Source organism: Trichoplusia ni, chromosome 2 (assembly GCF_003590095.1).
Source record: "Trichoplusia ni isolate ovarian cell line Hi5 chromosome 2, tn1, whole genome shotgun sequence".
Taxonomy (NCBI): domain Eukaryota; kingdom Metazoa; phylum Arthropoda; class Insecta; order Lepidoptera; family Noctuidae; genus Trichoplusia; species Trichoplusia ni.
The window spans coordinates 300,017-325,070 of record NC_039479.1 but is presented as its reverse complement, the minus strand read 5'-3'; the positions used below and the strand labels follow the sequence as shown (position 1 = coordinate 325,070).

General features: G+C 39.5%; 5 protein-coding genes across 7 annotated transcripts; 2 read left to right on the top strand and 3 right to left on the bottom strand.

Moving 5' to 3' along the window:
- Positions 1-1,237: 1,237 nt before the first annotated feature.
- LOC113502016 (pyroglutamyl-peptidase 1-like) lies at positions 1,238-4,733 on the top strand. Its single transcript, XM_026883375.1, has 3 exons — positions 1,238-1,569; positions 1,851-2,092; positions 2,498-4,733. Exons 1-3 carry the CDS (start codon positions 1,345-1,347, stop codon positions 2,706-2,708), a joined length of 678 nt encoding a protein of 225 aa, XP_026739176.1. The 5' UTR covers positions 1,238-1,344; the 3' UTR covers positions 2,709-4,733.
- LOC113502023 (40S ribosomal protein S9) lies at positions 4,720-7,119 on the bottom strand. The gene is made up of 4 exons (XM_026883386.1): positions 7,033-7,119; positions 6,190-6,421; positions 5,711-5,897; positions 4,720-4,922 (listed from the first exon to the last, which is right to left on the bottom strand). The coding sequence occupies exons 2-4, from the start codon at positions 6,410-6,412 to the stop codon at positions 4,748-4,750; spliced, it is 585 nt and encodes a 194-aa protein (XP_026739187.1). The 5' UTR covers positions 6,413-6,421; positions 7,033-7,119; the 3' UTR covers positions 4,720-4,747.
- Positions 7,120-7,620: 501 nt separating this feature from the next.
- LOC113501963 (protein KRI1 homolog) lies at positions 7,621-12,583 on the bottom strand. Of its 2 annotated transcripts, none has more exons than XM_026883306.1 (11): positions 12,375-12,583; positions 12,087-12,290; positions 11,777-11,907; positions 11,536-11,684; positions 10,951-11,095; positions 10,499-10,708; positions 10,112-10,247; positions 9,734-9,816; positions 9,155-9,439; positions 8,738-8,907; positions 7,621-8,491 (listed from the first exon to the last, which is right to left on the bottom strand). In XM_026883306.1, exons 1-11 carry the CDS (start codon positions 12,487-12,489, stop codon positions 7,765-7,767), a joined length of 2,355 nt encoding a protein of 784 aa, XP_026739107.1. In that variant the 5' UTR covers positions 12,490-12,583; the 3' UTR covers positions 7,621-7,764. The 2 variants fall into 2 exon arrangements, with proteins under 2 accessions (XP_026739107.1, XP_026739100.1); XM_026883299.1 differs by having other exon boundaries at positions 11,777-11,910; positions 12,375-12,582.
- A 249-nt stretch (positions 12,584-12,832) lies between these two features.
- LOC113501978 (cleavage and polyadenylation specificity factor 73) lies at positions 12,833-25,048 on the top strand. Of its 2 annotated transcripts, none has more exons than XM_026883320.1 (15): positions 12,833-13,051; positions 13,401-13,464; positions 13,842-13,939; positions 14,345-14,473; positions 14,917-15,184; positions 15,420-15,570; positions 16,150-16,325; positions 20,162-20,291; positions 20,847-21,022; positions 21,562-21,702; positions 22,051-22,159; positions 22,544-22,728; positions 23,027-23,152; positions 23,576-23,698; positions 24,194-25,048. In XM_026883320.1, exons 1-15 carry the CDS (start codon positions 12,978-12,980, stop codon positions 24,299-24,301), a joined length of 2,058 nt encoding a protein of 685 aa, XP_026739121.1. In that variant the 5' UTR covers positions 12,833-12,977; the 3' UTR covers positions 24,302-25,048. The 2 variants fall into 2 exon arrangements, with proteins under 2 accessions (XP_026739121.1, XP_026739130.1); XM_026883329.1 differs by lacking the exon at positions 24,194-25,048 and adding an exon at positions 24,058-24,187.
- LOC113501990 (delta(24)-sterol reductase-like) lies at positions 16,414-19,209 on the bottom strand. Its single transcript, XM_026883341.1, has 4 exons — positions 19,101-19,209; positions 18,545-18,735; positions 17,793-18,060; positions 16,414-17,622 (listed from the first exon to the last, which is right to left on the bottom strand). The coding sequence occupies exons 2-4, from the start codon at positions 18,731-18,733 to the stop codon at positions 16,478-16,480; spliced, it is 1,602 nt and encodes a 533-aa protein (XP_026739142.1). The 5' UTR covers positions 18,734-18,735; positions 19,101-19,209; the 3' UTR covers positions 16,414-16,477.
- Positions 25,049-25,054: the final 6 nt, after the last annotated feature.

Genomic DNA, 25,054 nt, shown 5'->3' with positions numbered 1-25,054 from the left:
TTTGTGTGATCCACGAATGCTTGTTCTGAGCCTGGGTGTCTTTGTGCATGTGAATTGTATGTTTGTGAAACCCACGACGCTATCAACTTGACCGAACAATCTCGAAAGTAAACGAATGCATCACGAAAAGCGTTTCGGATTTCTTGGGGTAGATACAGTCGACGCCAACGAAATAATTGTCGGAACTGGGACACACGGACGCCCAGAGCGTACACCTTTCATACAAAATAAAAATGTTGACTTTGTAAGTTGTGGGCAATGGAAACCCAAGTACGATGAAGGTTAGAGTCAGAGGCAAAGGAAGAGTCATAGAAACCGTTTAATTCGAAATAAGGGATCTATGGTGGATTCGAAAATTAATTCAAAAGCGGTGGATATTCAATTGTGTATTTATAAGGTGGCGAAGAATGTGGCCCTGTGTGACATAGCATGTTATGTAAATAAAAAAAATATTATTAGGTATTATTTGTATCTCTTTTAATACACGGAATAACTTTATGGGAAGTGCACGGGGACACAGGAACAATATACAGAGGCCTTATTGAGATCTTTAATTTAAAATGTGTTGGGGTATCTACCCCTGTTAAAATAATGAACAGAAAGAGAGATGTCCCAAGGTAGCTACAAAATATTGAAAATTGTGGGGGTAACTAATAAGGGATGTTGGTATAATAATGATCAATGGAATCTTCTCCTTCACAAGCCATCGAAAATTATAGCACCGGCTTTTAAACACATAAAAATGTAACTAAATTGTTAGGTAAAAAAATGCAGTGACTCGCCTGACGTCCCGACTAAGTGATAAAGATATTAGAAATTGTGGTAACTCTCCGGTTGTCCCGCATATTATAGGATATTCCCTATAGAGGGGTAGTACCTAAATTAAGGAAAAGTATATTGAGTAGGTACATTCCCGGTAACTGGGTTAACATGTTCTAGCGTGCGTCTTGTTGCCATAAAAAGAATATGTCGGCTAGATCATTACTAGTTTTCTCATTACGTGCAAACTAGAAAGAAAATATAAAAATGTTACCCGCTATCCGTACCTATATTTGCTAAGCTAAGCTAAGCCATTGAATATAGTCAGTACCCACATTATTATAAACAGCGGAACAGAAAACAATAGTAAAAGTCAGCGATAGATTCTCGCACTATTCAGCACCAATACCAACCTAACAAACTAAGTCATCTGACAAGCAGACAGCAGCGCCATCTGAGTGATAGCGCTGCTTATCAGTATTATTTATTTATTGATCGATTGCTTCGCTCTTAGTCGTGGAACTCGTTGCTGCCTCCATATTATCCAGCTTCAATCTGTGACACTAAAATATTAATCAGTGCAAAATGTCTTCTCATTTAGATGATCTTTTCAAGCCGCTTGTGCTTATAACAGGTTTCGGCCCATTTATAAATCACCCGGTAAATGCAAGTTGGGAAGCCGTGAAAATAATGAACAAAGATGAAATCGAGAAGAAACATAATGTAGACTTGGTTCAAATAGAAATACCAGTCACATATGAAAACGTAGATGAATTTGTGCCCGCCATCTGGAAAACACACACACCAAAGGTACGTTTTAAATTATTAATTTTAAATTTATTTTATTCTACAACATATATAGAATGAATACATACCTAACTGTAAAATATACATTAATCTAACTTAATGTTAGGTGCTAGACACTACCTACATAATACTTACCCAAGACCAAATAAAATGTGTTACAAGCTAAATCAACTTTGGCATAGTTCTTTATTTCCATTAAATGTTAAATTGTATATAACAATGATTGATGTGCCTATATGTAATCCGATAAATTTGCAAATCATTAAATTATATTATATTTTAAGCTCATGATCCATGTTGGAGTGTCAAGCAGAGGCAAGTGCTTGGAGATAGAATCCCAAGCCCACAGGAAGGGCTACACCAGACCGGACTACTTTGACAAGTGTCCCGCTAACAACACCTGCACGTCTGAGGGAGCCATCAGGATTCAGACCAAACTTGATGTGGAGCGGATCAGCAACGCATTCAATGGTGATAACCCACCAGAGACGAAAATCAGGACTGAAGTATCGAAGGATGCCGCTAGGTAAGATAAGTCTTAGAATGAAAGAAACAACAAATTTGTATATTTGTTTTATAAATTTTATTTTAACATATCTTCGAGCAATGTTTATATTTCAAATTGATAGCTGGGTTTGTATTAGCTCATGAGACATCTGTATCTCATTGTATAGGATAAATTCATTTAGATAAGATAACAATGTCTGAGATATTATTTATTTAGATCAAAGTTGACTGATTATAACACAATAAACAAAGTTGCAATCTTAAATCTTCAATACTTTGTATTTCTAATCTAATTTCTCAATACAAAGCTCACAAAGATATTTTAATGTTAATAAATTACCAGTTTAGATTCTGTGTGTCCTTAGTTAGTGATGGTAGTTAATCTGCAATTCCCTCATGAATACATTTTGCCTTTTCATTTTAGGTATCTATGCGAGTATATCTACTACACCTCGCTGAGTATAGACAGTACGCGCACTCTGTTCGTGCACGTGCCCGCCATGGACATCTACACCCCGCAGGAGACCGCCCGGGCGCTGGAGCGCATCCTAGACCTCTGCATGGAGCAGATCAACGAGCTGGATGCTGATCTCGTCAACAAGATGAAGGAAGCCAGACTTGAGGAACAAAAATAGCAATTAGCCCTTGGAGAAGCCCGGAAACGGGCTTTTATTGCGAAACATGGATATATTCGCTATTACGCACGAACCTGCATGTCGGAAATCAAATACTTTACTATATATTACTTAGGAGTGCTGGCAACAAAAGCTCTTAAATTTTACAGACGCATGATTATAGATGATATGAAGAGGGGACCTCGTCCACCGTTTCTCACTTTTAAGAATATAGATTCGATTGACTAGGTAGACAGGTCAAGTTGCACCCAACTCGACTGTAGAAATAGTGTTGCTTTGTCGTCATTTATAACATATGAAAAATATATATATTGTGTGTGTGTATCATATCATGTAGGTAGCCGACTTATGTAACTGAAACGGCCACATATAAAATTTAAGACTTTTAAAATGTGTAATTCCAAACTTAAATTTCCCTAATATAATGTAGAACATTTATTAGTAGGGGGCTCTGATTGTATGCCCTAGACGTAACATTTTAATCGCTATGTATTTTACACGATTTGATAACTTATACTTGTAGAGAGGTACCATGTACCTAATATTTACTCATAACTTAAAAACAAGTAGACCGTTCATTACATAATTAAGAATTTAAGACTACTAAGAATATAGTTCAGGCAGGGCTTGGCCGAACGTAAGTTCGATAGGAAAACGACTGGCAACTTAATTTTTTAGTCTTGTATACGATAAAGTTTTTATGCATTATTACTTATACCTATTTGCAAACAATGGCTGTGTTGTATTCGAATATCTAGGACCTTACATGCGTAAACTTGTTGCAGCAAACTGTAAGTAACGTCTACCACTCATTCACGCTGAGGCGTTAACACAGATTTCGAACACAATTCTCTATACAAATTGTGAACTTATTCACCGCTGCAGCTCAACCAGCGTATCCGTGCATTTAGTTATTAGATATTTATCATTGTTGATTTGAATACGTTTTATTAAATTATTTTTAACGATTATAATTCTATAGGAAGATAGCTGAATTCATTTTTCAAGCAGCAATCTTCCAGAATAGAAACGAGCTGTTAACTAATCGAATGTTAAGTACTTACACCTAAGCCAGCACTGTAAAGGTGGATTGTGACAAAATGCGTACCTACTACGGTTTCGAAGTATAGAGCATTTTGAGGGTGTCGGTACATAATAAGCCTGATATATATAAGGGCATAAACTGCGTTACGCGTGTGTACGCACGTGAGCACGTCGCGGGCCACGCTTCTGGTGCACGCACGTGAGCACGTTCGCGTGCTTATGCGCGGGCATCGGCGCGTGCATCCGCGTAACGCAGTTTTCTCAGTACAATTTTGACGTTGGAGGTGTACAGTCGAGTAATTATGGATAAATTAATGTTGTATTATTTATCAAGACGACGGCGACGACGATTATTTCGCTTGATTGGTCCCATATGGCAGGACGACACTGAACTTCAACAATTACCCTTTCTGTATCAAAATTTGTAATTTTTTGTTATGGGCCGGGCACGCGCGTGCGGTCGGTTCGAGATAGCGCTGTCAACTGAACAAGCACGCGCGTGCACCCGCTAGCGGGCTTCGCGCGTGGACCCGTCCAACGTGATGCGTGATCGCGTCGCGTGCATGCGTGCCCCATTGCACGGAAGTATCACGCGACGGGCTCACGAGCGTGTGCACGCGCATGGGCACGCGCGGGTCGTTTTTGTATGGACACGCGAGAGGCACGCTTAACGCAGTTTATGCCCTAATAATCACACTAAAATTATAAATACAGAATTACGGAGTACATTACTAAGCTTCACGCCCAAGACTGATATATCCACTAGGGGCTACTCCTTTTTACTGCGACCTGTTATATAACACCATCGATAAAATAACGATGCGTACTGAAATTAATATAATTCAGAATTGTATTCTGTAGATTACTCTAGAATCTTTCTAGTTTTAAGACTGTATCAAAGTAGATATTCTATATAATGATGTATTAGTAGTGATAGTTCAATGCAGGTATTATAATAATAAACGTATTAGTTGTTCAAAACGTCATTTATTGGTCTAATCCTCCTCCTCGTCGTTGGTGGCGCCGCCGCCCTGTCCCTTGCGGAGGTTCTTCCTCTTGACACGGCCGGGCCTGCCGCCGCCGAAGGGCGACTTCAGCGAGAAGTCGATGTGCTTGCCGCTGTCCAGACGCACGATGAACGATGGGATGTTTACCACCTGCTTACGGACGCTGCGGACAAGAGCAAGGTTAATTAGTTAGATAACTATTAGTAATTAGACCTATTATTCATTTAATAGGTCAGGAGATATTCGAAAGTTCTTTTTTATCATCAGCCTAGCCTTTTTCCCCAATTATTATGTTGGGGTCGGCTTTCAGTGTAACTTCAGCTTAGTACCAGGGTTTTACAAGGAGCAACTACCTATCTGACCTCCTCAACCCAGTTACCTGGGCAACACAATACCCCCTGGTTAGACTGATTATCTGACTTTCAGGCTTCTGACTACCGGAAATGACTGTCAAAGGTGTGTGAATAACAGCCGTGTAACAGCCACAATTTAACGTGCCTTACGAAATACGGAGGAACTTGTTATGACTAAGATGGTCATGGCCTCTCTCCTGTCTTATGTCCAGGTCAGGCAATTAGTTGAATTGCATTATTTCAGTAAATTTAGTTTAATTTACAGCATTACCACAACTTCCAAATATGACTGTTTTCAAGCATTTTTAAACCTTAGTTGAATGCACTAAAGGATTTTACACCTTACCTGTTTAAGGCTCAACAGAGCTTAAATCATTTCAAGACATTGGTCCCAACAAGTGGGGCTCAAGTGGTCTTATAGAATAAATGTCTAGCCAGGCAGCTGCTGCCGCCGTGCGTGATTACCTGCATGTGATTTTAATTAGATTTGTTGCATAGGAACAACACGAAAACAAATACGTTTTTTATTATGCTATGGAAGAGTTTATAGGTTAAGATAAGAATTATACAAAATATTACTTTTGGGCCATTTTCTTACCGGATGTGTCTCTGCCTAATGAGGATACGGGCGTGATGGATGGACTTAGCAAGACCAGCCTTGAACACTTGTGTCTGGAGACGACGCTCCAAGAAGTCCTCAATCTTAAGACCGAGCACGTAATCGAGCTTCATTTGTTTCTCATCCAACACACCGATTCTGACAAGACGACGAAGGAGCGCGTTACCTGAAACATGACGAATACTGCATTAAAATGTGTAATTTCGCAATACATTTCTTGGAATAGACAAACATTTTCAGAGTTGAAGGTAGTCAACAATTTTCTTCAGATAAGAGGTTGCCAGATATTTTTCATCATTTTGAAGAAAGGAAATCTGCTCACATTAAGTGTTTAACATTATTTTTTTACAATTGACGCACCTGACGCCCGACTAGGAGCCTGCGTGGGGAAAAGGGGACCCACCACCAGTAAAACTATAGGTGTGCCCATACAATAATTTATAGCAATTTCAAAATACCTTCGAACAGCCTTTTAGGGTCCTTCTCCTCGAGGGTGAGCAGCTCACGGGCCGCCTTACGGATGCGAGCGAGCGTGTACTTGACGCGCCACACCTCACGCTTGTTGCGGAGACCATACTCTCCAATGATCTTCAACTCCTGGTCGAGACGCGCCTTCTCGAAGGGACGCCTGGGAGTGACATAGGTTTTCGAGAAAACCGACGGTACTCTGTTGTTCACCATGATGGCGAGCTGGAAATGGTTTTAAAATAAGGTATTAATTTCAGACAGTTGGTACTCTTCCATAATTTGTCGAAAAGCGCACAAATACCTAGGTACTAACTTGTTGTCATTTACACAGTGAAAATGCCATGCCGAATACAAATAAACATGAGGTTATGTTTTTATACAAAAATGAAATTCCACATATTAAGAGCACATGTCGCAATTATTATCACATGTGTTATGTAGATTGGATCTTAGAACAAATTACAATCCCTTCGTCAAACTAAGTTCTACTTTACAGACTTGCTGAATGCCATCGTCAGCGTATGTCAAGAGGGAATGTCGCCACAAACCGTTGCAAGTGCCAATACATAATTAAATGCACTTGGGAATCATTGCTCGGGGCGTTAATATAGCCTCCTTGTCCACTCATTACGATTTATACAAAATCGAAATGATCTACTTAAAGGCATTACTTAAATTTAAGGTTATGTTTATAAAATCCATGTTCATCTCAGAAATTACAATAAACTTGTCGAAATACAGATCACTTAACGCAATAAGCTATTCCGTTCACAATATATTTACACGTATTTCACTGAAATTCACTTAAATTATCACAAATTCCCAATATTCACCTTGTTCCGTTAACACCGCTCGCCGAAAAGAGACTTGTCAAAAGTACGATCAAAGTTTACAGATCGCACAATATTTTTATTGCCAGTATGAAAAATAAAAGAATACTAAAAAGTTAAATCATACTAAAAATAATTTTGGGAGCCCCTAGAATAGAGTGCTGCAGAGAGAAGGATTTCATGCTTCAAGAAACTAGTACGTTGTCTACATGCATTTTCGAAGATATCTATATATAAAAAAATATACACAAGAGTCAATACTCATCTCAATATTCATACTGGGAAACGGAAATATATTTTTTTTGAAAATCTATTTTATTGTGACTAATGTTGTGTTTGTACTATACTCCATTTGAGAAGATACTTAAATTTGATACAAAATCTTGGGTGTGCCTTTCTAAAAACTCAGTTTTAAAACCGGTCAAGTGCGAGTCGGAATCGCGCAACGATGGTTCCCTAAGAACTAATAGTTTATAGTGCCGTGAATAGCAGCGAGCTATAAATAAGTGGTTTTGCATCTTTACGTTGACTTAGTTCGGTTAGCGTTCGACCGATTAAAAAAAAACAACGTAAATTTTTTTTTTCATTTCATCATTAATAACCTTAACAAGCATAGCTCAACCTATCAACGAGGATAATAGAAAAAAAAGAAAAATATACTTTATTTACATTTACACTGAACATAATTTTATTGATATTTTGATATATACAAATCTACATTCATTTGTAAATCTCTTAAAACTTCTTGAACTTCATGAAGTTCTTGTACCTCTTGGGGTTCAACCCGAATGCTTTCAACCTCTCATCTGACAGGTTGACTAGAGGGTTGACAGGTTGACCAACTTTATTCTTATTCTTAAACTTATCGTTTTTGAAATTCTTCTTGAATTCTTTGTTACCTTTCTTCTTCTTCTTACTTGGTTCTGCTGCGTTTGTGTCTGCTTTACGTTTCAAGTTCTTATCTTTCTTCTTTGACGGAGTTTCGTTGGAGTCTGTTAGCGAACTATCTTTATTCTGCTCTTTTGCAGCGCTAGTTTCTACAGAGTCACCATTTTCATTAACTTTACTCTGCTTGTTCTTCTTTTTCTTGCCTTCTCTGACTATAACATTATCCTGTGAGGTCTCTTGAGTAGGTTTATCATTGTTTACATTTTCTACACTAAAACCATCAGTTTTATGTTTCTTTTTCTTCTTCTTTTGTTTAACATCTCCATTTACTTCTGGATTTGTTCCTTCTTCTATTTGCTGATCTTCTTCAGTCGCGTTCTTCTTATGTTTGTCTTTCTTCTTCTTTTTCGAGGTTTCCTCAACTTTGTTGTTTTCGGTTAGTTCTTCAACAACTTCTCCCTCGGCTTGTTCTTGTTCAGCCTCCGCTACAGTACCATCTTCTGTGTTCTTCTGTTTGTTCTTTTTCTTCTTTTTCTTTTTGGTTTCTTCTATAGGCACAACGATCTCTGGTTCCCTGCGAATTTAAAAATAATAGTTTAATGTGCTGACATCTTAACCTCACATTAAACCATGGACTCAAACTGGTTTTTAACCATGGATCATATAATTTAAATCCAGCCTACTAAAATTCAGCAAGGTAAAAAAAAATCCGGATATAAAACACAGTAACACTGTCAGCTGATTGGGACTTTTTGAGTTGACTTCAGTTACCAATAGTGTACAAATAGTTTGTATCCTTTACACGAAGGGTGTGACTCACTCAGGCAGGTCCTTGAACAGACTGGGCAGGATCTTCTTCTTGAGGCGCACGTCTGCCGCCTTCTGTGCGTAGGTCTTGGCGTCTCCCTTCTCTACGTTGTCGGGACGGTGTTTCAGGATCTTCTTCAGAGGCACCCACTGTGTCAGCTCTTTATCATCCGCTAGAAGAATCTGTGAGAGATGTAATTGGGGTTGCATAATGTTTTTTCTTACGAATTATTGGATTCCTTTATTTATAAATTCAATATCAATTTATTGTTCTGAAATTTCTACCACGAATCTTTAGATATTTCATTGTTTTCTCTTTCTACTTTGACATTACTTTCAGTCCTAAGATAATTTCCTAAGAAATTATTTAGACAAAACCACACAAGGGAAAAGAGGATTACCAAAAATCCAACACAAAGCAATCACTAACCTCTTCAACAGTAAGTCCATAATCGTTTGGCACGACCTCCCTGTACTTGAACCTTGTCGGCAGGTCCCCTCCTATCACATCTTCACAATCCATTTTGTAGTATTCCTCCATGTACTGATCATAAGTCTTGTCTTCCACAGTCGGGACGAACTTGGGTTTCTCCGATGATAACAGTTCTGCTAACTTGGACTTCTTCTTTCTGTTCCTACGCTTCTTACCAAGAGTCTTCTTTAATTCTTCTAGAAGATTCCCTCGAGCTTGTTTTGGATCGTATTCGGCGTCCATCTGGTGAAGAAATATTATTGCTTAGTTATTCAGAATGGGGTTAAGAAATTATTTATTGGTCCTTTTATTCATCTTAGAAATAAGATTAATAAAGTAGGGTAAGAGTATTATAAGTACTAGAAATTGATTTTTTTAGTTCTGTTGCAGTTAACATAACCTTCATACTAATAGACGTAAAAACAGGAACCTTATGATCTCAATGTTACTCTAAAGTAAAGCTGCCTTAAATATAAATTTTGCCAACCAACTCGTATCAGGTGTCCGCTATCTTTACATTACCTAAGTTATACTCACATTAAAGTCGTCATCTTCGCAGTGCGGACCTTCCTCGTCCTCCTGCACGGCTTCGTGTTCAGGCTCGTACTTCTCCCAGTTCTCTGTAAAGAAATCAGATTACATTATATTGTTACTATAAATCCCAATTTTAATCCTATAATGTTCCCCTGACTACTTCTTGCACATCTTCCACACTTGTGCATGTACGCAATTGAACTCTTCTGAAACGGCTTAACTGATGCTCATGAAATTTGTGTGTATATTGGGTAGATCGGAGAATCGGACATTATCTCAACGTTTGCTTGGACATCTAGTAAACTAGTAACGGCTACTGATACTACTGACCTTCACTAGTAGGAGAGGCACGGCTAGAAGATTTCCTTTATCTTTACTCACCGATCTCCAGTTCATCATCGAGGTCGGGGAACACGGGCTTGGTGTCGTCAGCGTCTCCGTAGTACTGCTCGTCGAATATCTCGCGCATGCGCTTGTCGTGCTCCGCCGGGTCGAACTCGCTCTCCAAGTCCTCCTCCTGGGTACAGAGAGCCATTTAACGGTCATTGTATACATATTTGGTTTGAAAACTTAACAAAGGTCGAAGCAAAAAAAAACCAAGTACTCATTACGTGATAATGAGGTAATGATAAATAAGTCCATCGACTACCAGTTCTTGATCCTTGAACTTGGGGCAACATATTAGTATAAATAGTAGCAGAATATCAATTAAGTGCGTCGAGTTCGTCTTGCCAAACTATCGCATATAAAATGCATCATTATACGCACCTTAAAAGCCAGCTCCTCATTTCCCGTGACCTCCTTGATCCTGGCTATCTTCTCCTGTATTTCCTTCAACTTGAGCGCCTTGAGCCGCGCGATCTCCTCCATTTTTCTCTGCTTCTCCTCCTCCTTCCGCGAGCGGACTTCCGCACGTTTGCGAGAACGTTTGTCGTCTTTCGGACGGATATAGTTCATTGTGCGAGGGAATCGTTTCAGCTGGAAATATATTAGAGTTAATAGTGTGAATTCCATTTAAAATACTATTTAAACCTTATTTATATGGTTCCAATTTAATTAGTTAACATTTTTAATTTATTATTTTAGCGATTTCGTAAATAGAAAACATTATAAACAAATTTTATATTATATATCAACAATATAATATATATTTTCTTTATCAACAACTCTCTAACTCAGGGCATAACCTGTATCATCATCAATCACGACATGGTACTCACATATTCCTGGTCGGGCTCCTCGAAGCGGAAGTTGTACGCGCGCTCGAACTTGCCTTGCTCCTCGACGCGCTCCTCGTCCGCCTCCAGCTCTTCGTCATCACGGATCTTGTCCTCGGCGTCGCCTACATCCCCCTCCTCCAGATAACTGTATCATGTGGAATTTTGTTGTGACATCTATGATTGAGTAACATACAGTATACCTACACACAATATAATGCCTCGGTTTTTCAGGGCAGCAGCACACACCTACATAAGGCATGTAGCTTGACCATTCCATATTCTCTTGCCATAACATTGAGAATGAGTATAGCCCGATGGTACATATGGAGAGAGATCAGGCACAGGACACATATTTTATGATGTGCTTTCTGAATTTAGTATGTATAATTTTTTAAGCACGCTAAATATGCTTAGAGTTGATGTATGCCTAAGAATCAAACTTATATTTGATCACTTACATTGCTATAGACTGGTTTTATTATATTTGATTTCTTTCAACTAAGTTGTTCATTTCTATGTCCACAATGAGTAGTTAAAAAAGAAGATCACATGGAAAAAAAAGATAGTGAATAACATTACAATCACCGTTTGTTAAGTATATAGTCTCTTAGGAAGGCTTCACCCTCATTCAGCTTGGGGTCAGACCAGAGCGCCTTCAGTGGCGCCAGGTCTTTCTCCACTGGATCATCTATGTGGTCAGCCTCACCAGTCAAATATTCTTTCAGTTTTATTTCCTGTGGATAATATAAAATACAGTATGAGTTTGACACTAACAAAATTACTAACTACCAAAGCAATAAGAGAACAATAAAGAAATAGGAAAGACCTTAGTTTCTGAAGTTTTCCTCTGTTTCTTATCCTCTGTGATCTCAGCTTTCTTCTCAATGCTAAAGATGTTGCCATCATCATCGTCATCATCACTGTCAGCAAATGTCAGTTGCTTTGTTTTGGGCTTTTCTTCTGAAACATAGATTGACTTAATATTTATTTGAAGGCAGTTGAAATCATAAACATAAACATAAAAACAAATCAGTAATTTTATGATTAAGTCAATTCTTTAGATAGCACACACGAGATTATAACAAGAATACGTAGGCAAAGGTGACTTATTAAAAAAAATAACACTTAAAACATACCTGGTTCTTTCTTTTGGCTCTCATCAAAGAACTTGTACTGTGGGTCATAGATTCTCGGGTCCTTCGTCTTCAGCAGTGATAATGTCTTCAGGAACTGGGCCTCCATCTCCTCGCTTACCTCAGGAGGCGCGTCACTCTCATCTTCACTGTCAGACGTAGGTTCTCCATCAGAATTTAATGGCTTTGACCCGTATTTCTGCTCCACTGTCATATAATAAACAATAAATCATGAGAACCCATTAAACTAAGTAGTTGTTCATGTTATAACATAAAGTAAATTCTACTTACGTTTATGCAGTTCTTCCTTTTCTCGCCATTTGTCATATTTCTTTGCGTAATCATTCTCGGTTTTTAGTGTAACCTCTTCCTCTGATTCCTCATCAAATAATATTGGTTTAGGCATGATTTTTATTCATAAACTGATAAATATCGATCAATTATAACCAAATTACTACGTCGACTCGCTATACACATGCTTTCATGAGTTTCATGTGTTGTTGTGATTATCTTGTCAATGTCAAAATCGTTATATTTGACAGACTGATAAAATCTGCAGCATGATTCTCGAATAGTTTACTTGAAGAAGCAAAGTCTTTTCTGCATAAATATAATTTATTTAATTGATAACTTTTACTCAATTCTTTTTTTTTACTGTTGTTTGCCTAACTGTAATTTATTCCGAAACAAACCAATACTTAATGGGCTTTCAATGTTATTTTTTGTATGGCTACATTATCATAACCTAATAGTTAGTCTGTCAGTTTGTCTATCTGTAACCGGTACAGACGTACTGTTTGCCAAATCTCTTTTTCAGAAATATAACAGACCTTTTCCTAAATAAGCTGTTCGAAAGTTATTTAAGTACATGTTAGTGAGTTTACAGCTTAAATCATGACAACGAACCCAAGAAAAGGTACCGATCCGGTGCCTATGGAAGAAAGTGACCAGCTGACGATAAGACCACTGTAAATATTTCTAACTTTATTTTGTTTGGATATTTTTTATAAGTTTGGTATTAGTAAAACAATTAATACTAAAGTGAGAACATGCTTGCTACCTTTATATACTTTGCGGATATTAAATTGAGGCTCATTTTATAGGCAATGAAATGAGCTGATATACTGGAGTGATAATTATTGTTCACCGTATAATGGTAACGCGGAATAGTTTACGCATTGTAAGCATTTGCCTGCAATAATAAGACCCGGTGTTTGTGTCGTAAATTACTTTGTAGACGCTATTTGTTCCTTGAATAAACTTTTTATTTAGTATAAATAAATTTAAGTAACAACAAATTGTATTTTTTTCTCACAGGGGTGCTGGTCAAGAAGTAGGCAGGTCCTGCATTATGCTGGAGTTTAAAGGGAAAAAGATCATGGTAAGTCTTGATCTGTTCTTTTGAATACCTCCAGCTCTATGCAACAGGTTAAAATGAGTACTTGTTTGATTTCACTTGTCACAAGTGTACAAGTGGTCTTTTCTTTTCCCCAATTTATTTTAGTTTCATGCTTATGGACTTAAATCTTGTAATTTTTTTATAACTTTTTCACTATTCCATTCATTTTTTTATTGTGCCTACTTATTTCACACCTTTCATCTCCCTATCAATATTAATATTTTATTAATTCCTTAGAACATCATAAAAAAGTTATACTGCTGGGCACAGGAATCACCTTTATACTTATTCATAAAGTTTGAGAAAAAAACATGAACCTGAGTCTAAAATGCAGTGTTCAACAATGTCTTATTTTCCAGTTGGACTGTGGCATACATCCTGGTCTATCAGGCATGGATGCATTACCTTTTGTGGACCTGATTGAAGCTGATGAGGTGGATTTACTTCTTATATCACAGTAAGCATACAATTCTTGATTACTTATTATTCAATATTCACTAAGATCAAATTTGGAATGTAATTATGGCAGTAAGCATAATAAAAAAATAAAAAGCATAATTTTAGAAATGGGTCATATCTGGTAGCAAGCCTTAAAGATATTTCTCTATAAGGCTTCATAAACATCATACTCAGGACTATTTAGTCATGAATATGATGTTTTTTGCATCTCCATGCAGAAATCACAATGTTTTCTGGCCCTTTTGTGTGTGTTTTAGCCCACCAACACAGGGGGCATGATATACTGCTTGTTTTATAAACACCATGGTGTTTGCTTGAACTGTAAGACCTTTACCCTCAGAAACAGTTGTAATGTAATTTGCTAGCTCAAAGAATTAAAGATTAATGTTTGTTTCGTATTCAGTTTTCACCTGGACCACAGCGGCGCTCTCCCCTGGTTCCTTACGAAGACATCGTTCAAAGGCCGCGTGTTCATGACGCATGCCACCAAAGCCATCTACAGGTGGCTGGTCTCTGATTACATTAAAGTCAGGTAAGTCATATAACTATCAAAATTTCCTAACCATTAAAATTTCATTATTAAGGCTTTATGCATTTTCCCCTCAAAAATAGTTGAGCTGTATGAGGTATTTTAGACCTACACACCACTTGAAGGCACTGGTCTGCTCAGATTGATTTTGCTCTTTCATCCAAAGTCCAGTCCATTAAAGACACTGCAGTTATTTACTCATGATGAAAACACTATGTTGTCTAGAAAACGGACCATTATCTCCGAGTTTGTTTTGATTTTTCTAAGGGTAGCCAGTTAAGAAATGTTGACTCCAGCTGGCTACAAAAAGCATTTATTTTTTGAAAAAAATAATTATTTTATTTCGATGGTTAAATCCTTAAAAAATAATGCTGTTGTTATAAAAGCCGCACTACGACTCTCTAGTCGAACATGAGCTTGTAATTATCAATAATTTCCTTTTCCAGCAACATATCTACGGAACAAATGCTGTACACGGAATCCGATCTGGAAGGTTCCATGGACCGCATAGAGACCATCAACTTCCACGAGGAGAAGGACGTGCGCGGCGTGCGCTTCTGGGCGTACAACGCAGGACACGTGCTCGGGGCCGCCATGTTCATGATAGAGATAGCTGGAGTCAAGATATTGTACACCGGGGACTTCTCCAGGCAAGAGGACAGGCATTTGATGGCAGCCGAGATACCCACCGTGCACCCTGATGTTTTGATCACGGTAAAATATGATCCCATTAAAAACATAAATGTAAAATATAAATTATTTGTAACAACTTAATACATAGTTTCTTCTTAAGACTTACTATAACAAATTGGATCCTAAGGTCCAACTTTGCCAGTTTTAATTTACATGAGCCTCAATTAAGATGAACTAAGTTTAGTAATTCATGATATAAGCATATTTTATTTAAATAGGATTACAGCAATACTATAGCTAGTTGCATATCCCGCAGGAGTCCACGTACGGCACGCACATCCACGAGAAGCGCGAGGAGCGCGAGAGCCGCTTCACGGGGCTGGTGAGCGAGATCGTGCAGCGCGGCGGCCGCTGCCTCATACCCGTGTTCGCGCTCGGCCGCGCGCAGGAGCTGCTGCTCATACTGGGTCAGTACTGCAGGCTGCACGCAGGAGCAGCTGAGTAACGAAGCTCCTCAATACTCAACCTGACCCGGAACTACTGTTACTTATTATTATTAGGCGAAACACCACTGAAAACTTGCTGATCGCCAATATGATAGAAGGTTTAAAATATTGTAGAGAGATCGTAAACCACCTAATTCTCCAGGATATCCGTTGCTGACTGTACAAATGATGAGAGCTGCAGGATAGCAGAATGGTTGAACTCAACACGCCAAATCCACTGCGCGCGACGTGTCGCGGGTTCGATTCCCGCGTACGATAAGAATTTGTGTGATCCACGAATGCTTGTCCTGAGAACCATATTGGCGTGCATGTGACTTGAACGTTTGTGACACCTCCACAAAACAGGGGTAAGTTTAAGGAATTTGGATGCGGAAGTCGTTAAAAAAGAATGTAAATACCACAAAATTCTATCCAAACGTGAATTACCCTTATACCAATCATCTTAATTCAATTATCTTTAGAAGTTCACAATCGACCATGTCACTAAGATATAATGACAGCTTAAATTGACATCTCCTGAATGATATGATTCATCATCAGACGAGTACTGGTCGCTTCACCCGGAGCTGCAGGACATCCCCATCTACTACGCGTCGTCGCTCGCCAAGAAGTGCATGGCGGTGTACCAGACCTACGTGAACGCCATGAACGACAGGATCCGCCGACAGATCGCCATTAACAACCCCTTCGTCTTCAGACATATCTCCAACTTGAAGGTAGGATATAAACATATAGCTTACCTTTTTTATCTCTCATTTTTTTGTGCCTCCACAATTCTAGCTCAGATCTTATTAAAATTAAAAAAATAGTAATCGTTTGTATTTAAATACATATTTCAATCGCACATACAGATACAGTTTTAAAGATTTTACTCGATAGCATTGCTCTCCCCGATCTCGAACACATCGATCTCCGGCTTCACTTTGTCGTATAAATGCGGGAAGGCGTCGACAGCGCTGTACTTCTTCCTCACCTGCTCGTACAACGACAGATCGAACATAACCTCGAACTCGTTACGAGTCATAAATATATCTGCGTACAGGAACGAGTACCCGCCGACCTCCCGTGTAAACTCCTCCATCTTCCTCATAGCGGCAACAGGGTTATAAGGCTTCTTTTCTTTAACCTTCCCCGGCACTCCATAAACGCCTAAATCGTTATACATTGCGTAGTTCGTACCAGGGACGAGGTACTTCGCGTCAGGCCTCTTTAGCTGACCCGACGATGGTCCGTGATCAATAATTTTACACGGATACACTAGTAATGGGAATTTCTCGAACAAAACGCTTGCCAATTCGATCTGTCGCTCTAATTCTTGAAGCGGTAATACGATGTCTTGGAAAACTTGTTTGGTAAAGGTGTACGCTCTTACTCCTGGCGTCGTGGTGAACTTGAGGAAAGCGGGTTTGGGAGGAAGCAGCCATCCAAATAGATACCTGAAGAGCATATTGTTTCCAAACGACAGCATGTCTTCCACCACCCAGAATATAGCTCTGTTGTGTCTTAATAAGTAATCCCTTAACGGAATCAACTCCTCAGATTCCCGTTTCTCCAAAAACGTTTCGACGTGTTTATAGAACCAGGGCTTGTACCATTTGGAACAGCTGTTGACAGGTATTTTCGGGTCATAGTCCGCGTAATCACCAACCATGATGACGGCGTCGTCTTTACTGAATATAGTACCTTCGATGTAGTCAGGGAACACCTTGGGTTTTGCTTCGTAAGTTCCGGAAAGTTCTCGAATCATGTCGCAGTACTTTTTCTGTCCTCGCACCGGGATGTACTTGATTTTGATGTAGGGTTTTATTTTGACGATCTTTAACGTCAAAGCGACGAGGAAACCTAAGCTCCCGTGACACCAGGGCAGGGCTTTATAGAGGTCCGAATGTTCGTTGTCTGCAGTGGCGGTGACCAGGGAGCCATCGCCGAGGACCACCTCGTAGCTGGTGATCGTTTCGTGGAAGAGTCCAGCTTTGTGAGAGTGGGTTGACATTCCGGTTCCAAAGGCCAGACCTAGAAGCAGACCATATATATATTATCAAGTAAAGTCGCAATTTGGATATGTATTCATTTCTCCGTAGGGACTAAAAATTATGATGGATACCTCTTTTATACACCATGTATTGTGGTATCTTCATAATTTGACTTAAATAGCTAATTAATTATAATTATTTCAAACGTACCTCCCATAGTAGCATCAACCAGTTCAATAGTGACGGCTAACGAATACCCCTTCGGTATGAGATACTCCGTTATATCTCCGATGGTGACCATGGGCTCCACCCTCACGGTCATGGCCTGCTCGTCCAGCTCCAGGATATCGTACAGCGGTATGGGAACCTGGTGGTGGAGGTGCTTCTGGAAAAACGTCGTGGAGAGAGACAGCCAGTTTGGGCGCGACGTGCAGAGCAAGCGGCGGTCTTGACGCGGTAGCTTGTTCCATTGTTGTACCTGGAATAGGAATTAAGGTTTAGATCAATTTACAGTGTGAAATATTGTGGTTAGGTTAAGCTCTTCCAAATTTTAGCCTCCCGTGTTGAAAGCGTGTTCAACTGAGGATAAACATCGTCTTGATCATTATTTGGTTAAAAAAACTATCTTGATATAACAAATACTTTTCTGAAAACAGCATCCAAATTGCTTCAGTCAAACGCCAGATAATACAAACAGGTCTAACTTAGAACCTCCTTTTTTAAATCGGTTAAAAGTGCAAGTTGTATTAGGCAAATACGGAGGGATCGCGTTTCAAAAATCTTCTAATAGGTCGTCTAATTAAAATTCTTGTCCGATCAATCAAATCAATCACTTAAAATATCAATCCACCAAACAGTCTCACTCTCCTCGAAGCTTGTTCCCGTAATCTTAATGAATCATAATATTTAGCTAACCAGTCCAACTTATAGTCAAAACCTAAACGATCGTCATCTCCACCGACCTGGCTCTGTATGTTCCTGACGGCGCTCTCGTGCCGCTGCGGGTCGCTGCTCAGCCAGCGCAGGTAGGCGCGCGCGCGCAGTAGCACGGTGAATATGAAGCTAGCGGGGAGGCAGAAGAAGGCCACCACGAACTCGCGGTGATCCTCCAGCCATTGGATTAAACGGGATTTCAGGAATTCCGGTAGCATTGCTGAAATAATATATAACATTTACATGTATTTAATTAAATAATGCGAATACATTTTTTTGTTAGGTGTAGGTTTGGGGTCCGTGACAGAATACTTTGTTATTGGCTTCAACGTTAAAAACGAATTTCGAAGATTAAAAGGACAAAACATAACGTGATTATAATTACTTATCCCTATTGATCTGGTTATCCCCTTATGTTTAAATTAAAGTTAACTATATTATACTGTAATATTACAACACCTGTTTTTACATGACAGTTTTGCTTGACAATAAAAATCTATACTTAACAAATCAAATAATAGAAGAGTAACAGACACCACTATATCTACCAAATATCCTTTAAGAACACAAAAATAAATAACTCACTTTATTTCGTAAATATATTCAACAATGACAGCTACACATGCCGGCCGCCCAGCTAGCAACAACACTACAGATTAAAAAACTTCACACAGTTACGATATACTGTTTATTATCATATTATACCTTATCGTATAATATTAATCTCACAAGTGTTATGATTAATTAATTATATCGAGTTTGTTGTAGTTCTATCATAAATAGCCAAAAATGGCGTAGATACAAAACCAGGCTAAATCTATTTAAAGATGAAACAAGCAGCGATATATAAAATCAATTTTCCTGTCAACTTTTGAATTGCAAAAGGTATTTTAATAACTCAACAATGTTAAATTATAAATTAGTATATATTATTCCCCTTTCTTGAAATTCAGTAAATGTATGAATTCATTGTCAGTAGCGGGCCGCGTATCTTAGCAACGTCATAAATAGGTATGACCTTGTACCCCAATATCAACGTGATTTCGTTGCTACAGATAGTTGAAAATCGGCACTTGTGTCTTAACAAGCTAAATTAAACTTTAATACTAATGACGTAAGACGTAAATTGTATTCATTGGGATTCTGAAGGAAGATTATTACTGAGTAATAGCAGGTGTCTTGATTGTCTAATCCGAGATAAAGGGTTCCCCTTATTCTAGTTTAAAACATTTGGACAGGCTTTATTTGTAATAATTTAATTAGCATGTTCATCACCAGAAGCAAATTAATTCAATTTTGTAAAATTGAAGGTTTTCAGATATGTGTTATCTGGTCTTATTCATTTAGGACACCCAGATCTCCTTTATATAAAACGTTCTTGCCTGGACATAGGATATTCACTTTTTCGTTTTGCTCAAATCATATTAGAATTAAGTACCATTTTGACTATAATGACTACACGAATAGCGCAAGGTGTTGCGGGTTCGATCTCGGCGATAAATAAATTGTGTGCTCCACAAATGCCAAATCCGAATGTACTTTATGCATGTGAATCATCCTGCGCCGAAAAGATGAAATTCCTTAGTGCGGGAGTGGGGTTTTAACCACTTGTAGTAGTATACCAGTATAGCTTTTGCTTGTTTTAGGGTATAGATCACTTCGAGGACATCGGCCCCTGCGTGATCATGGCGTCCCCCGGTATGATGCAGTCGGGGCTCTCCCGGGAACTGTTCGAGTCCTGGTGCACCGACCCCAAGAATGGAGTCATTATTGCGGGTAAGTTACGTGTAAATAGGAGAATTATAAGTTCATGAAATTGTACAAATAAATACTAATATTCTAACTTTTGTTCTACGGCCTCAGATGACATGACATGACATGGAATAATATTTTTGTAATTTTGGAAGCATGGAAGCTCTCTACACGGCATAGATTTACGGCTCTCTACCACATAATATTTTTTTTTGTGGCAGTACAAGATAAAAAGATTCCGCAAGCTCACCAAAAATATTATTCACTTTTACTGTCTCCATTTTTTATGAAGAAGGATTTTTTCTTTGCGTAACCTTCAGTCCGTATAGTTCTAAATTTTCATGACGTCGGTCACACTTTCAGTTTAGGTCACAATCAGCAGCTGAGATATAAGATTTTAAAATATCTAGATATTAAAAGATCAAATGCATTATTCAGTTAATCTATTTCGTGCATTATAAATCGCGATCAAGATAAGAATTTGATCACAGATCGAGCCTGAGTTTTTCTGGATCACCTTTTACTTTTTTCAAACAAATTAGTTCATCGCTTTACCCATGTCATTGTTCCGGCACTAAGGTTACTGCGTGGAAGGCACGCTGGCTAAGACGATCCTGTCGGAGCCCGAGGAGATCACGTCCATGTCGGGGCAGAAGCTGCCGCTCAAGATGTCCGTGGACTACATCTCGTTCTCAGCTCACACCGACTACCAGCAGACGTCAGAGTTCATCAATATACTGAAGCCGCCGCATGTGGTAAGAATTCCCTTACCTTGGAATTTAACCCACAAAAGAGGAATGATATTTTCTATGGGACTTTTCGCAGTTCTTATGATAGGAAGCTCATCATCGGTAAACAGACTCTTAGTTAGCAACGGTGAATAAAAGGCTTATTTTTTTGTAAATCTGCCCCCAGTCCCTCAGACCCTACGACTGGGATAGAAATTAGAATGAAATAGAATGACAATCTTAATTTTTTTACATGTTCTATTATACTAACGAAAAACAATGCTCCGAGTTCTCTTCCGTGCTTTAAATCAGGAAAGGGGCACCATGTTTACTCAAAGCATATGAAATAGAAAAAAATACTGCGGTAACGCTCTTAGTAGCGTTGCAGTCACGCTACTAAGAGCGTTACTGCAGTATTTTTTTCTATTTCACATGCATATTGCACGTCAAAATACGATTGGTTTTTCTGACTTCATAAACCATCCAAAAAAATTACTTTGAACTTTCTCCTCTTGCTAATCTTACTACAAACAAAATAGTACTTATACAAAGTGTGGTTGTGTCAGGTGTTGGTCCACGGCGAGCAGAACGAGATGTCGCGCCTGAAGGCGGCCCTGCAGCGCGAGCACCGCGGCCGCCTGCAGATACACACGCCGCGGAACACGCAGCAGCTCGCACTCACCTTCCGCGGGGACAAGACCGCCAAGGTAATGTACTGCGGTACTTGATACCTGCTGATATACGGGGTATACTGACGAGGGTGAATCGTATCAAATTGTTTACCAATATCTAAGTGATTTGCTACTTTACGAAAATCTTTTTTAAAGATTAACCGAAGTAACAATATTAATTGAGGCTCGTTCCTCATTGGTCGAATGTGGTCCTTCTTCAGTTCCCTGTTGAAAAAGACTTTCGTACTAAGGAATTTGATACTTGAGTTGCGGTCCACAAATATTCAAGTCTCACGCCCAAAGCCACTAAGACTTAGTCCTTTACTGATCGAAGCTACGACATGTCTCGCCTGAATGGGGTTATAAGATAATTGTCGATTGCAGGTAATGGGCACCCTGGCGATGGAGAAGCCGGAGCCCGGCAAGCAGCTGCAGGGCATCCTGGTCAAGAGGAACTTCAACTACCACATACTGGCACCTTCCGATCTGAACAGTGAGATATTTGGCATTTGTGAGCCTATGGTAGATAGCTAAATATTGAAGTACAGACTCTACAATTTGATTTGAATTGTGTTGTACAGTGTACTGCAGTGAGTTTCACAAGCATTGAAATCACACTGAACAAAAAATAGCCAGATTTAGAACAAGCGTCCGTAGATGGCGTTATTAGGGCCTTTTTTTTTTTGTTAAAGCTGGGTAATCCTCATAGACACCCCTCCCTCGGGGGAGGAAGTTGGTAGTGAAAGACTCTTACTGACTAAACCTGAACCACCGTGCCAATGCGTTGCAATCCTTCATACACGGCGCTATTAGGGCCGTCGAAATTCCTTGTCGTCAGACCCGAGCGTGCGTCCTGTATGAGTGTCCTATATTCCAGAATACACGGAGCTGAGCCAGTCGGAGGTGAGCCAGCGTCAGTCCATCCACTACAGCGGCTCGGTGGGGCTGCTGCGACACGTGGTCATGCAGCTGGCCGGCAGCATCGACTTCCTCAGCGAGACCCGCTGGAGGGTCTACGGCTGCGTCGACCTCACCGTCGAGAACAACATGATCACGCTAGAGGTTACCGAATGCTCATAGTATATTCAATGACTTTTTTATGTCGATATCTAGGTAGCTAACGTTAAGATTGGCTCCAATTTCAGCAGTTTCAGCGGATTAAATTTATTCTATTGAGTAGAATAGACTGTAATTCGGTATTATATATGAATTTTCCACCTATCTGAATTCAATCTTATATTTTTAGATCTTAATAAGTCGTAGATTATTGACGAAATACTCAGATGCCGTATTGGGTATTTCTATGAATAATTTATATGGGTGAAATTTTATATATGACTGAACCCACGGTCTGTGACAGTGGGCGGCCCAGCCGGTGTCGGACATGTACGCGGACGCGCTGGTGGCGGCCATCCTGGCGGCCTCCGCCCTCCCCGCGCCCCGACACCTGCCGCTCGCGCCCAAACTGGACCGCATGCACTTCAAGGTGAGCGGCACTACTCACTGCCGAGTACGGGTCACCTACAAGTACGGACATACTGACAATGACGTGACAGCGGACATCCATGTATTCACTGACATAAGACCTTGGATGCTAGCATATTTATAGAAATTTGTAGACACTGATAACGAAATGTATGTGACTATTAAGTGTACAGCAATAGCAATAATTGCCTAAATCAAGACTGTTCAACATCAGGTCATGTTTATATCAAAAAGCGTTTTGTCATAAAAAAAAATCTACTAGTCTTGGATTAAATATTAGTTTATGTCTACCCGATCTAGCAAATGTTACTTATTAGATAACATCAATTAAAATAGATAATATAACCACAAATAAAATAATTGGGATAAGGGCAGGGTACGGTGATGATGTCTACCAAATCTAACAACTAGTACGTGTTATCAGGAATGCGTGATCGAGATGCTGCAGGAGATGTTCGGCGAGGATTCTGTGCCCAAGATGTTCAAGGGTGACAAGTTGTACGTCACTGTGGACGACAAGCGAGCGGACATCGACCTGCTCAGTATGGTGAGTAGGATACTAGAGATTATCAAGGGGTATAGTTACCGGCACGGATCTTGAGCAGAAGTGATATTTTGTTCCTTTTGAGGTATGAAGTGAGGCGCGGGCGGACTCAAGTGCAGTGATTGTCCCGCAGCGCATCGCGTCATAGCCGTCATGAGTGATTCGTTTTTTTATGCAGTTGCATGCACCTGAAGACGAAGAGTACGCATCCGGCCAATTCATTTGATCGGAGTGTTATTTTACGATGCGCAAAGCGATCCCCACTGTTCCTTTGAGCGCTTAAGATCTGTGCCGGTAATTAACTATGGAAGGTGTTTAAATTGACTGTGATTTTGAGTGTACTGTATAGATTCCACTGACAGGAGAAGAAGATGAATTCATTGTACAGAAGGAAGGAGTTAATTTTGTTTGCAGTCTTCATTACTTTCCACCACAAGTTGGGATATTATTTTGAAAGCCTTGCATGAAGCTAGTCCCTACATGGCCCGCCCCCCGCAGGAGGTCCGCTGCCCGGACGCGTGCGTGGAGCGCGCGGTGCAGTCCGCCGTCAGCAAGCTGTACGCCGCGCTCGCGCCCGTGCGGGCCCCGCCGCCGCCCGACTGCTGACACACGCCGTGACACGCCTGCTGCGGCCGGGACTGGGGCTACTACCGCTCTGTTCCACACTCATTGACCCATAGATAGCAAGTTATTCGGTTCAGCTTTACTTTTCAATATGTAGACAATTTGCGTGCACATTAAAAAATAAAACCCCGGTCAATTAAAAATATCGCTTCTGAATGTCGTAAGAAATAACACTTTTCAAGAAATCTTTAATTTTTCTTAAGATGTGTATGGGAAAACCGAAACTATTTGTAATGAAATATGACGTTCAGTTTCATATACAGGAGATGTATTGAATAATTATATATTCCAAGTCTATTATTAAAAATATTAATACTTATAGAAAACAAACTAGATAAAACGTAATTAAATATTAAAAAATCCAAAATACATGATATATTGTAAAAAAAGCTTAAAATGTTGCTTTTCTAAACTCAATAGCATTACTGGGTCTCGTGTAGAAAAATATTTTGTTTTAGTCAATAATGGGTATAGAATTCATTCACAATCAGAGCAAAGCGAGCACTGCGTAAATCCGACAATAGTATTTGTTAATTATAAGTTGAAATAAAGTACATGTTGGACGGTTTTGATGATTTTTACTGGAAAGAAACTAGGCGGGCTGGTGCCTGTCGACTATTGTGATAAGACTTATTAGTTAAGACTATCGAGGCGAGTGACAGCGCGAGGTATGGACGGAGGTGTGATTTAGGGTTAACTCAATGTGAAATAAAGATATTATTTTTAAAATACCTG